Source organism: Saccopteryx bilineata, chromosome 1 (assembly GCF_036850765.1).
Source record: "Saccopteryx bilineata isolate mSacBil1 chromosome 1, mSacBil1_pri_phased_curated, whole genome shotgun sequence".
Classification (NCBI taxonomy): Eukaryota; Metazoa; Chordata; class Mammalia; order Chiroptera; family Emballonuridae; genus Saccopteryx; species Saccopteryx bilineata.
Window position 1 is genome coordinate 183041482 of NC_089490.1, and position 13467 is coordinate 183054948.

The 13467-nt window shown below is 34.5% G+C and overlaps 1 protein-coding gene across 6 annotated transcripts in view; it reads left to right on the plus strand.

Moving 5' to 3' along the window:
* The window catches only part of LRBA (LPS responsive beige-like anchor protein), a 634310-nt gene that overhangs the window by 112991 nt on the left and 507852 nt on the right, over positions 1-13467 (plus strand). For all 6 annotated transcript variants that reach the window (XM_066280997.1, XM_066281009.1, XM_066281017.1 and 3 more), the window contains exons 16-22: positions 847-909; positions 2785-2882; positions 6971-7063; positions 8210-8318; positions 8897-8978; positions 11817-11940; positions 12240-12432. In XM_066280997.1, the coding sequence (XP_066137094.1) occupies positions 847-909; positions 2785-2882; positions 6971-7063; positions 8210-8318; positions 8897-8978; positions 11817-11940; positions 12240-12432 (762 nt within the window). The remainder of the gene's footprint in view (positions 1-846; positions 910-2784; positions 2883-6970; positions 7064-8209; positions 8319-8896; positions 8979-11816; positions 11941-12239; positions 12433-13467) is intronic.

Here is a 13467-nt window from a genome sequence, read left to right on the forward strand (position 1 = left end):
GGGAGTCTGTCTCTCTGCTACTCTGCCTTTCACTTGATTAAAAAAAAAAAAAAAAAAAAAAAGGTCTTCTGAATTTAGAGAAGTGATGGGCATGGGTATGACTCTCTTATTTATCATTAATTACTATTTTTGCTTACTTCAGGATTCTATATATATATATATATATATATATATATATTTTTTTTTTTTTTTTTTTTTTTTTTTTTTTTGTATTTTTCTGAAGCTGGAAACAGGGGAGAGAGACAGTCAGACAGACTCCCGCATGCACCCGACCAGGATCCGCCCGGCACGCCCACCAGGGGCGACGCTCTGCCCACCAGGGGGCAATGCTCTGCCGCTCTGGGGCGTCGCTCTGCCGCGACCAGAGCCACTCTAGCGCCTGGGGCAGAGGCCAAGGAACCATCCTCAGCGCCCGGGCCATCTTTGCTCCAATGGAGCCTCTGCTGCGGGAGGGGAAGAGAGAGACAGAGAGGAAGGAGAGGGGGAGGGGTGGAGAAGCAGATGGGTGCTTCTCCTGTGTGCCCTGGCCGGGAATCGAACCCGGGACTTCTGCACGCCAGGCTGACACTCTACCACTGAGCCAACCGGCCAGGGCCAGGATTCTATATTTTTACTAGAGGTGTTATATAAGGTGCTGAAAACAGGATAGGAATGTCAGACCTCTTTTGACTTCTGCTGTCTCGAATACTGCATGTCTTTAGTGTGTGTCTCAGTTTTTGTTTTAAATTTAGATTGTTATATTTTTTTATATTTATAATAGCTGACCATGTGACAAGTCTCTGTGTATAATTCCCATTAAAATTTTTTAATATGCAAGTTTAAAATTTTTGTCTTATGCTTTTAAAGGATTCTGGAGTAAAGGAAGATGAACTACAGGCCATTCTTAATTACTTACTCACTATGCATGAGGTAACAAATTTTATATTTTGGGATTTTTATTTCCTGAAATTGTATTCCAGGCTTTTTTTTTTTTTTTTAAGTAAAAAAGTCAAATCTTTTATTTATGTTATACCTATAATGGGGAGTAAATGTATCTTGGAACTAAATCTTAGCAACTTTCATATATCATAAATGTCCTTTATTACCACAAGAGGACAAAGACAAGTATCTTGAAAGGCTTAAAAGTGTTAGAATTTAGGTCTGATTGAACTAATTATAAAGTATATCAAAGAGTATTTTTAGTGTATTTCTAGAACCTGGTATAACAAATGGAAATACTGGTAACAAAATGAGTAAAAGTGATTGGATTCTTATTAATTTTGCATGTTCAAATACTGTGAAGTTAAACAACACATTTGTTATGGGATTTAAAATTACGTGATTGAAAGAAGGTTGATATGTCTGAGTTTTTTTCTTTATTATTTTAGCCCTAGGAAAATATAATATGTGCCAGATGTAGTCTTAACTAAAGAATCTCATTTAAAATGTTTTAAATAAGTAAATTTTGGAAATTGAAATTTCATATAAGAACACATTTTAAATAATTACCTTATGTTATAATTCATATTTTATTAGTTAATAAGTATCTGTTACAGTATGAGATAGTACCTTCTTTAATTATTAATAAATGAGAGAGATTATTTGGACCCAACTCTGTTAATTGTGGTAGAAAAATAGATTACGTTTCTTGATAGAATTTGGTTCAGACATTGATGATTGTGATTTCTTTTTACTGTTGAGTTAGAGTAGTCTGGTATATTTTTATATTTTCCTGATTCATTCTAACAGTTGAAGATTTTCAGTTGCACTTCCTAGTAACCTGTTGTTATATGTGATTTTGTTTTTTCATTAACCCTACGAGACAAAAGTACTTCATAAAAGAGAAACTGGAAATCACAGTGATCTTGTTTTCTCTGAATCTATTCAGGGATCTTTCAGGTCCTTCAAGTAACACTTTTCCGAAGTCTCAGTGCCCCAGCCCTGGATTATTACTTAGAGCATTGAGAATTAGGTACTCAGGTAGCTGTTTGTAGACAAAAGTTCAAAAGAATCAAATGAAAACCTAGATGCAGGGCAGCAGAGATAGTTAGCTGGGCTTCCCTTTACCTCTTTGGGTGGCCAAGTTGAGCCGAATGATATGCATACATACTGAAATATTCAGCAAAGATTTATGAAGGATATTCTTGAAATTAAAAAAAAAATTGAGAATTCATATATGCTCTTATGCTATTCTGTAATGTTAGCAAGTTATATGACATATAGTAGTATGTTGACTCAATAAACATTCATTGTTATCTATATCTTTAATACTGAAAATAGATAATATATGAGAACCATTTAGTCACCTTTTCCCAAAAAAGTTGTCTTTGAACCAGATTCTTGAGAGGTGTTCAGTGAACAAAGTGGTTCGGGTTAATTTTAGGAAATGGTACGTAAGATGTTTTCCCCACCACTACTCCTGAATTCACAATGTCTATTAGATATTAAAGGCTCTAATATGTCTTATTATAATAAAAGAGAACAATATAGTTCCCCTTCTTCCCAGTTTCTTGATGTATAGATCTTCCTTTAAAAAATCCTTTCAAGTCAGATATCCAGTACTTATTAGGAAATCTTGATATTTCTGAAAGGCATTTTCTTTCTTTATGAAGAAATCATTTGACTATTGGTGATGAGTACTTTTGGTTGTGTATGTAAAGAGCCAATTTGTTAAAACAAGTATATAATGTACATATGTCTATTTGTTTTTTTTTAAAGTTGAAATTTATGTTGTTTCAGATGTATTCAGTGTTCAAATAAATTGTTTTTCCTTATTTAAAATTTTTTTTCTAAAATGATTTTTAGGATGACAATCTAATGGATGTCCTGCAGCTGCTTGTTGCATTAATGTCAGAACATCCTAACTCTATGATACCAGCTTTTGACCAAAGGAATGGGTTACGGTAAGAGTTTAATATATCAAGATTTTGAATATGTTTAATTTCAGAGATTAGTTGGGAGATGATAGAGTTTTTGATATGAAAAGTGTTACTGGAACTTAGAAAATGAGTTAAGATAAAAGGCCTTGTTGTTTCATGTGTTGTTTTTTTAAGAAATTTTTTATTGTAGAGGCACTGTTGGTGTTCAATTTTGGGGGAGAGATTAGTCAAATCATTCCACAGTTTTTTATAATTAGTGCTATTATACAGCTATTATAAATTAAGATCAAATTGCTTAACAGTATTATCTTTAGGTTTAGAACAGTGGTATTCAATTGTGACCCAAGAGAAGATCTCTGTCATCCACTTATAATAATACTTCCTCCACCCTCAATCCCAAATCCTCATTTTATTAGTCTACTTGGGCTGCCATAACAAAATAGTTATAGACCAGATGGCTTAAACAACAATTCTGGAGATTGGAAGTCCCAGATCAAGGTGAGGGCAGGATTGGTGTCTAGTGAGTGCCTTTGGATTTCAGATAGTCACTTTCTCACTATTCACATAACCTCTTCTTTTTTTTTTGTATTTTTCCGAAGCTGGAAATGGGGAGAGACAGTCAGACAGACTCCCGCATGCGCCCGACCGGGATCCACCCGGCACGCCCACCAGGGGGCGACGCTCTGCCCACCAGGGGGCGATGCTCTGCCCCTCCGGGGCCTCGCTCTGCTGTGATCAGAGCCACTCTAGCACCTGGGGCAGAGGCCAAGGAGCCATCCCCAGTGCCCGGGCCATCTTTGCCCCAATGGAGCCTCGCTGCGGGAGGGGAAGAGAGAGACAGAGAGGAAGGAGAGGGGGAGGGGTGGAGAAGCAGATGGGCGCCTCTCCTGTGTGCCCTGGCCGGGAATCGAACCCGGGACCCCTTGCACACCAGGCCGACGCCACATAACCTCTTTTTTATGTGTGCCCAGAATGAAAGAGAGGGAGCTTTTTGGTCTCTTTATAAGGACACTGATCCTGAATGAATTAAGTCAGCCCACCTGAAAGCAACACTGCTCCCTATAAACTGTAGAATGGTTTGTTTATATCCACAAAATAACTTACTGGGGTTTTGATTGGAATTACATTGAATCTATAGACCAGTTTGGAAGAACTGAGATCTTGAGAATATTGAGTCTTCTTATCCATGAACATGGGTGTTTTCCTTTCATTTATTTAGTTCCTTGGTTTTGTTTAACAATTTTGTAGTTTTCCTCATTAAGATCTTGTACATATTTGGTTGATATAGCTCTATGTCTTTTATGTTTTGGTTGCTAATATAAATGGTTTTGTGCTTGAATTTCACATTACATTTGTTCACTGTTTGTCGGTATATAGGAAAGCAGGTGACTGTAATATGTTAACTTTGTATTCTGTAACCCTGCTATAATCGCTTTTTAGTTCCAGGTTATTTTTTGATTACTACTTCTTGATTTTCTTCATAGACGATATGTCTTCTGTGAACAAAGACAGTGTTATATATTTCTTCACATTCTGTATACCACTTTTTCCTTTTCTTGCCATACTGCATTAGCAAGAACTTCTAGTATTATGTCAACAAGGAGTGGTGAGGGCGGACATTCATGTCTTGTACCTGATAGTGGAAAAGTTTCAGGTTTCTCCCTTTAAGTATAATGTTAGCTATAGGGGTTTTTTTGTAGATAGTTTTTATTAAGTTGCAAAAGTTTACCTTTGTTTCTAGTTTAGAGTTTTTAACATGAATGGGTGTTGGATTTTGTCAAATGCTTTTTCTACATCTACTGATATGATCAGTAATTTTTTTTATCTGCTTATGTAATGCAATACATTAATTGATTTTTGAATGTTGAGCTAACCTGCATACCTGAGATAAGTCTCACTTGTACATGGTATATAATTCTTTTAATACTTTGTTTGGATTTGAATATTATTTTGAGGATATTTTTTAAATATTTGTTGAGAGATACTGGTCTGTAGTTTTCCTGTAGTGTCTTTTTCTTGTAATGGTCCTTCAAAAAAAGGATTAGGAAGTATTTCTTCTGTTTCTAGTCTTTGAAGGACATTGTAGAGAATTGGTTTAATTTCTTCCTCAAACATTTGGTAGAGTTCATATTCAACAGTGAACACATCTGGCTTGGTTCTTTCCATTTGGGATCATTATTAATTATTCAGTATCTTTAGCCAATATAAGCCTATTCAGATCACCTAATTTTTCTTTTGTAGGTTTATGCAGATTGCATCTTTCACAGAATTGGTCTCTTTCATTTGGTTGGAGAATTTGTGGGTATAGAGTTTCAGAGTATTGTATTTTATCATCCTTTATATGTCCATGGCATCTGTAGTGATAGCTCTCTTTTATTTCTGGTATTAATGAATTGTGTCCTCTCTCTTTTATTCCTAGAGTGGCTTGAATCTTATTGATTTTATTTTCAAAGAACCAGCTTTTGGTTTTGTTAATATTCTCTATTGATTATTGTTTTTAACTGGGTTGACTTATATTGTATTATTTATTATTTATTCTACTTACTTTGGATCAATTTTAGCCACTTTTTCTTTTTGCCTAGGGTGGATTATTGATTTTAGTGCTTTCTTCTTTTTTAATAAATGCTTTCAGTACTAGAAATTTTCCTGTAAGAACAGCTTTTGCTGCATAGATTTTTATGTAATATTTTCATTTTTATTTATTTGAAAATAGTTTTAATTTTTCTTGAGATTTCTTCTTTAACCTACATGTTACTTAGAAATGTGTTGTTTACTCTCCAAGTATTTTGGAATTTTGTGACTGTTTTTTCTTTTTTTTTTAAGAAAATGCTTATTTTATTGATTTTAGAGAGAGGAAGGGAGAGTGAGAGAGACAGGAACATCAGTCTGTTCCTGTATGGGCCCTGACTGGGGATTGAACTAGCAACCTCTGCGCTTTGCGATGATGCTCTAACCAACTGAGCTATCTGGCCAAGGCACAACTGTCTTTCTGTTGTTGATTTCTGGTTTAATTCCATTGTGGTCTGAGAGCAAACATTATATGATTTCTTTTTTTTAATTAAGTGAGAAATGGGGAGGCAGAGAGGCAGACTCCCACATGTCTCCAGACAGGGGTCCACCCAACAAGCTCCCTATGGGGTGATGCTCTGACCATCTGGGGCTGTTACTCTGTTGCTTGGCAACCAAACTCTTTTTAGTGCCTGAGGTGAGTCCTTGATGCCATCCTCAGCCTTGCTTGAGTGAGCCATTGCTGTAGAAGGGGGGAGAGAGAGAGAGAAGGAGAAGCGAGAGAAACGAGAGGGGGCGGGGTGGGAGAGCAGATGGGCGCTTCTCCTGTGTGCCCTGACCTGGAATCAAACCCGGGACTTCCACACGCTGGACCGACGCTCTACCACTGAGCCTGTCCAGGGCTACACACATTATATGATTTTTAACTTTGACATTTGTTTAGGTGTGTTCAGTGGCCCTGAATGTGGTCTACTTGGTGAATGTTCCATGTGAGCTTGAGAAAAATGTGTATTCAGCTGTGGTTGGATGGAGTAATCTGTAGATAGCAGTTACAACCAACTGATTGATGGTATTGTTGAATTTACCTATGTCCTTACTGATTTTCTGCTGCCTGCTGGGGTCTGTTCACTTTTGAGTAAGGGATGTGAAAGTCTCTATGATAGTGAATTAAACTGTTTATCCTCACATACTTTTATACTTTATTGTTAGGCACACACATATTAAAAACTATCATTTCTTGCAAATTGCCACTTTTATTGTTATGTAATTCCCTTCTTTATACCTGATAATTTTGCTTAATTTGAAATCCACTCTGTCTGAAATTAATATAGCTACTTTGCTTTCGATTAGCGTTAGCAATGGTATATTTTTCTTTATTCACTTACTTTTAATCTATATGTGTGTTTATATTTAAAGTGGGTTTTTTTAAAGATAACATATAGTTGATCAACATTCTAAAATGTTCATGTATATTAAATTTACCCACATCTTATTTGAAATTAGATTTATAATCATATGACTATGAAAAAATTTACATGTGTGCATGTATATTTTAAATCTTTACTTTTGAATAGTGTACTCAGTAATTCTTAATTTTAATTCAGCGTCATCTATAAACTTTTGGCATCAACAAATGAAGGAATCAGAGTGCAAGCTCTCAAGGCAATGGGCTACTTTTTGAAGCAACTGGCCCCAAAGTGAGTATGCATGACATATGCAGTGCACTGTAGAACTATTACTTATGTATTTTACAATAGGTAGTCTCTCTTTACTTTATTTTTATTTATACAATGCTATATAAATTTAATCTCATTTCTATACTTAAAAAATAAAGTGGGAGTAGGAATATATTTTTTGTCACATATGAAAATTAACTTCTCCATTTATTTTTGTTTATTATTGGAACACATTTTGTATAAACTGAATTCTGAGTACGATGACTTCATTCACATGACTTGATCATCATTCGCTTTATCTGCACTATGAAACTGCCATATTAACCGGATGTTTGTCACATTATGTGTTCTGCTATAAGCATAATTAAAAACTAGAACTTAAATTTCTTTTCTTAGCTGAATTAGACATTCATATCTTTCTTACTGATTTTTATACCAGGATTGCTTTATTATGAAAATTAACAATTTTGGTGGTAGAAAAGTGTTGGTGAACTGTGGTTTTTATGTTGAATCCCTGACTGTAAATAAGGTTTTATTCTCACACAGTCACAATACTTTATTTGCTGGTCATCTATTGGCAGTTTTCGTGTTGTAACAGCAGTGTCAGAGTTGTTGCTACAGAGACCATATATGGCTCACAAAACCTAGAATATTTACAATCCATCCATTTGGGGGAAAATTTTGACAAACTCAGGTATAGAAATTAAAATTTGTAATATTTCAGTTTCTAAATTTTTGCTTGGAACTTTAGTTTTGGTATTGTTATCTTCATGGTAATCATTGACTTAATTTCTTTTGTCTTTTCTCTGGTTTGTTTTTGTACCTAACTACTTACTGAGTTTTGGATTATCAACCGTAGTAGAGCTTAGCTCAGTACTGACAGAGTAACAACTACTTAACAAATAACTACTCTGAAGATTTTGGTGGAGACTGTTGCTGTGTGTGGCATAGCCAGTCTTGTAGTCTTTTTAACTTTAGCTGTGCTTTCGTTTTTGTATTTCTCTCCTTGAAGATTTTGTGACTTCATGAGTTCTAGGTTGAAGAAAATCAGGAGAGTTACTGAGTTGGGATTTGTTGGTTATGTGAAAAACATTTTTGTGTCTCTGTCAGCGCTCATGCCAAGTGGATAATAAGGCTGTGCATTTGACTCTTTCTTTGTCACCACAGAAGGAAAGCTGAAGTCATGCTTGGACATGGATTGTTTTCTTTGTTAGCCGAGAGACTCATGCTTCAGACCAATTTTATCACGATGACCATGTATAATGTCCTATTTGAGGTAGGAATGTCGTCAGAATTTAATTTTACTAGTTTCTCTGTTTAAAAAAATATTTACTCATTTTAGAGAGAGATATGGACAGACAGAAACATCAATCCTTTACCTTATGTGTCCCAACTGGGAACCAAAGCGCAACCCTGATGTATCCGGGTGATGCTGTAATCAACCGAGCCATCCGGCCAGGGCTGTTTTACTAGTTTCTTATAAAAATACCTGTATAATTGAGTTGGCAGTGTCTAAGTGAAATAACATCACTTAGGTTTGATGTACACTTTTCAAATTAGTTATATAAACAAGAGGTGGCTGCATATGAATAAATCTATTAATATGTGAATTATTAAGCATCCAGTCTTCTTTTTAAGTATTTCCTTCATTGTATTGACTAGTTGATGTCTCATTTTATGATTAAGTAAAACTAGAGTTCCAGTGTTGAAATCATTGAATATAGTGCAGAAGATATTTGCCATGATAATGTTGAGTTGTATAATTAGTGTTGATTAGTGTTATACTTAAACATCACTAGTGGTGATGGTAATACAGTGATTATGATAATGTCATTTATTGTTTTATTTTTGTAGATTCTTATAGAACAGATTTGTACTCAAGTCATACATAAACAGCATCCAGATCCTGATTCTTCAGTAAAGATACAAAATCCTCGTATGTATTTAATATGCTTTAAATTTTTGTTTTTCTTTATTGAGATGGTGAGTAAGTTTCAGATGTTCACCCTAATGTTTTGGTGGATGTATATATTGTGAAATATTTGTCACAATAAGGTTAGCTACCATATCCTTCACTTCATAGTTATTATTTTTTGTATGGTATAAACTTTTAAGCTCTACACTATTAGCAACTTTCACATATATAGTACAGTATTGTTTTTACATCTTCAGAAGTTAGTCATCTTGTACCTGGTCGTTTTCACCCTTTGAGTGAGCACCTTCACCCCTTTCTCCCAGTATCTCCTTTTTTTATACTTTTAGGCCATGAAAAACCTAAAGTTGATATTGTTGAAAACACATTGGAGAATATTTCATTACAGGGTGTGATATAATATTAGTTTTATTTGTGTTTGATGCTGAATTTAACTTCAAATTGACCTTCAGTTATGTGGAAATGTTTATGTAGATATTTTGAAGGATTATATGCATCAGATCTTGGTTTAATGCATGTGCAGATGTTCAGTAAAATTTTGATTGCACTATTCAGTGATGTCAGGCTAAATTACATGAACCATGGAGATAGCTTTCATCTTAAATCACTGTCAATTTAAGAATACCAAATTTGAAATTGAAAACTACCTACTTTATTGTTTATGAACTTAGTCTGCTTAACAGTTTTTTCTTTTGATATTTAGAATTCTTAAGTACTTGTACAAAGTGTATATTTTTCCTCTTGCTTTTCAAGATTATTGACATCAAGATAACTGGCTTGTAGAGTTTTGAAATTTAATTACTTTTTGTATTGTGAGTTGTATTTATGTTTGTGGTACTCTATTTCAGAACTAGTTTTAAAACCACATGTTTCTGAAGTTTAATTTTTCTTAGCCTTCAGGGAGAAAATCTTGGAAATAATTTATATATATTTTATGTGGTTAAGGGAAAGATGATTTACTGAAGTAAGAATTTTAAAATATATTATCTGTATAATATACTATCTCTGAAAAGATAGGCAATATACTATGGTGTTTAAAAACGTAAGTTGCCTGGCTTCCAATCTTGTCTACATGTCTTGATAGTTTTGTGATTTTGGGTAAATTACATAATTTCTGTGTGCCTTGGTTTTCTTAGCTCTAAAAGGGGGATAATAATATATTGTATATAGCTATCACTGTGTAAGGACTAAGTGTGTTGATACCTGTTCCTTCTAAAAGTAGTGCCTCATAATAGTATATCCCACAAATAAGTGCCTGTCTTCATCATCTTTGTCATTGTCTTGATTATCAATGTCATTGTAATCTTTGTTCTGTAGAGAAATTTTGGGTTTTAATTAAAAGAATTAAATTGTTCCCCAAATTTCATCGATTATGTAATAAAGTATCTTCATATTTGCTGTTTTGAGCTTACTGCTTCAGAATCACCAGAAACCTTGGCAAAGGCTGGCTTAGAATTTCTAAATTTTTAATTGGGTAAAATTTGATATATATATATTTAATTTTTCAAAGTTCTGTATTTAAGGATATATTTTAAAGTATAAGTTTTATTCTTTAAAATTCTCAAAAGAATTTTCTCAAAATGAAATATAAGAAATTTAGACATCATTGTCACCCCAATAAAGTCAATAAAAATTTAAAAGGGTTACCTACAGCCTGACCTGTGGTGGCGTAGTGGATAAAGCATCAACCTGGAAACACTGAGGTTGCCGGTTCAAAACCCTGGCTTACCTGGTCAAGGCACATATGGGAGTTGATGCTTCCTGCTCCTCCCCTTTCTCTCTCTCTCTCTTTCTTTCTCTCTCCCCCCCTAAAATGAATAAATAAATAAATAAATAAATAAAAGGGTTACCTACAAACAAGCATCATATTTAAGACTGTTATAGTAGTAATTATATTTGTTCACAGTATTGATGAGTTTTAATTTTCTTTGGGCTTCTTTTTTTTTTGGTATCTCACTGTACTTTTAAAGTGGAAAAAAGAGGCCCTGGCCGGATGGTTAGTGGTAGAGCGTCGGCCTGGCGTGCAGGAGTCCCGGGTTCGATCCCCAGCCAGGGCACACAGGAGAAGCGCCCATCTGCTTCTCCACCCCTCCCCCTCTCCTTCCTCTCTGTCTCTCTCTTCCCCTCCCGCAACCAAGGCTCCATTGGAGCAAAGATGGCCCAGGCGCTGAGGATGGCTCTGTGGCCTCTGCCTCAGGCGCTAGAATGGCTCTGGTTGCAATGGAGCTATGCCCCAGATGGGCGGAGCATCGCCCCCTGGTGGGCGTGCCGGGTGGATCCCGGTCGGGCGCATGCGGGAGTCTGTCTGACTGCTTCCCCGTTTCCAACTTCAGAAAAATAAAAAAAAATAAAAAATAAAAAAATAAAGTAGAAAAAAGATCCCGGCATCTTTTAAAATTCATGATGGTAATGAAAAGTGTATGTGCATACCATAAATATTTTTGAAGTTGAGAATTTATTCTCTTTTTGTGAGATTTATGATTATAATTTTTTTTAAAGATGAACTTTAATTAGCAAAGATTATGGAGAATTGTTAGTAGTTTTTCTATTTAATTTGTTCATAATTTAACTTGATTTATTATAACATAACTTTTAAAATTCAACTTTACTTTTACACATCCTATTAGTGAAATTTAAAAAAAGTTCTTGTTTATGGATTTTTGCTAATGAATGGATTGTCATTCTTTCTGGCAGATGATTTTTTTTTTATAACATGAAGGAGGACGTTTTTAATTGACATTTATATCAGGGAAAGGAGACAAATTGCATATATTGATGATCTTCCATGATGAAATTTTTGTAGTGTTCTGGATTTTTACCAATTTACGGATTGTCTTACAGAGATACTAAAAGTAATTGCCACCCTACTTCGAAATTCTCCGCAGTGCCCAGAGAGCATGGAGGTTCGCAGAGCCTTTCTTTCTGACATGATTAAACTTTTTAATAACAGTAGAGAAAACAGAAGGTGAGCATATAAGAAAGTATTTATTTGCATTATTCAGGTCCAGCTTTGAATAAGCCCATTTGTTCTAAGAAAATTTGCCTTAAAAAATACTGTGAAGTGAATTTTCCATATGCTTTTGTCATTAAGGGTATATAAGTAACCTACCATATAATGAAATTGAGTTTTCAGTATCACATTCTTTAATTGTTTTGAATACATAGATAAAGGTGGATGTTTTGTTGTATTTGGTTATGAAATTTTACTTTTTAGAATTCTTTTCAGATAATTTAAGTAATCTAGTATCCTCTTAAAATTTTCAGGAGCTTGCTACAGTGCTCTGTGTGGCAAGAATGGATGCTTTCTCTCTGCTACTTTAATCCTAAGAATTCTGAGGAGCAAAAGATAACAGAAATGGTATATGCCATATTCAGAATCCTACTGTACCATGCAGTCAAATATGAGTGGGGTGGCTGGCGTGTGTGGGTAGACACCTTATCAATTACGCACTCAAAGGTAAGCTTTTTCATGAAAGTGTTTTAGCATTTTAAATGTTTATAATTTTGAGTTTTCATTTAAAAACATTTTACGTATTTAAAATCAAGGGTGAAAAAGGCAGATTATTTTATATAAGTGAAATGAACAATTAAAACGTAATAACTGCAAAGAAATATAAAGTATTACCAATTTCTTCAGAAACAAGTTTTTTTTTCAAATGTCAGTATTTTATGTGCTTAACTTAAAACCTCATGAAACAGCATATTTTCGAGTAGCTGATTTCAGGTATGGTCCTCTGAATTTTATAGTGATCTGAAGCTTTTGAACACAAGGTGGCGCAGTATATTCAAAGATGAGAAATTATTTCAGTATGTAAAGTGGTTGAATAAAACTAAGCTGATGTTTGCCCTATGGTCATGTTTCAGCCAGTTAAAAATTTGGTTTGGAAGAATCTACTAATCTGTTTTTTATTTCTTTTTAAGCTTAAGCCATTGTAAGTTATTTATGTATAACGTTTTCTTGGTTTTCTTTTGTATTTTGACTGATGATTTGCAGTTTCTAAACATCTAAGACCTGTTAATTTAGTTTTTGTTACCTTTTCCTTTTCCTTTCATTTCTCTTTCTTTCCTTTTAAGTGGGCTTTTAATTTGTGGCTTTGTGAATGTCAGTTTTTTTTACTATGAAGTGAGGATGTCTTAAAAGCTATTTCTCAGTTATGTCACAGTTTTTTTAAATTTATGTTTAATTTTTAAAAAAAAATTTTATTGAATTTATTGGGCTGATATTGGTTAATAAAGTTATATATACAGTCCAGGTGTACAGTTCTGTAACACACCATCTGTATATTGCATTGTGCGTTCACCCCCCCAAGTCAAGTCTCCTTCCATCACCATCTATCCCCCCATACTCACTTTTACCTCCCCTCCCCCCTTTTCCCCTCTTATAATCCTCATACTGTAGTCTATGTCTGTGAGCTTTTTTTGGTTTGCGTAAAATTTTTATTGAAATATTCTGGACATACATAAAGGTGTAAGGAATAATAGACCTGCTGCT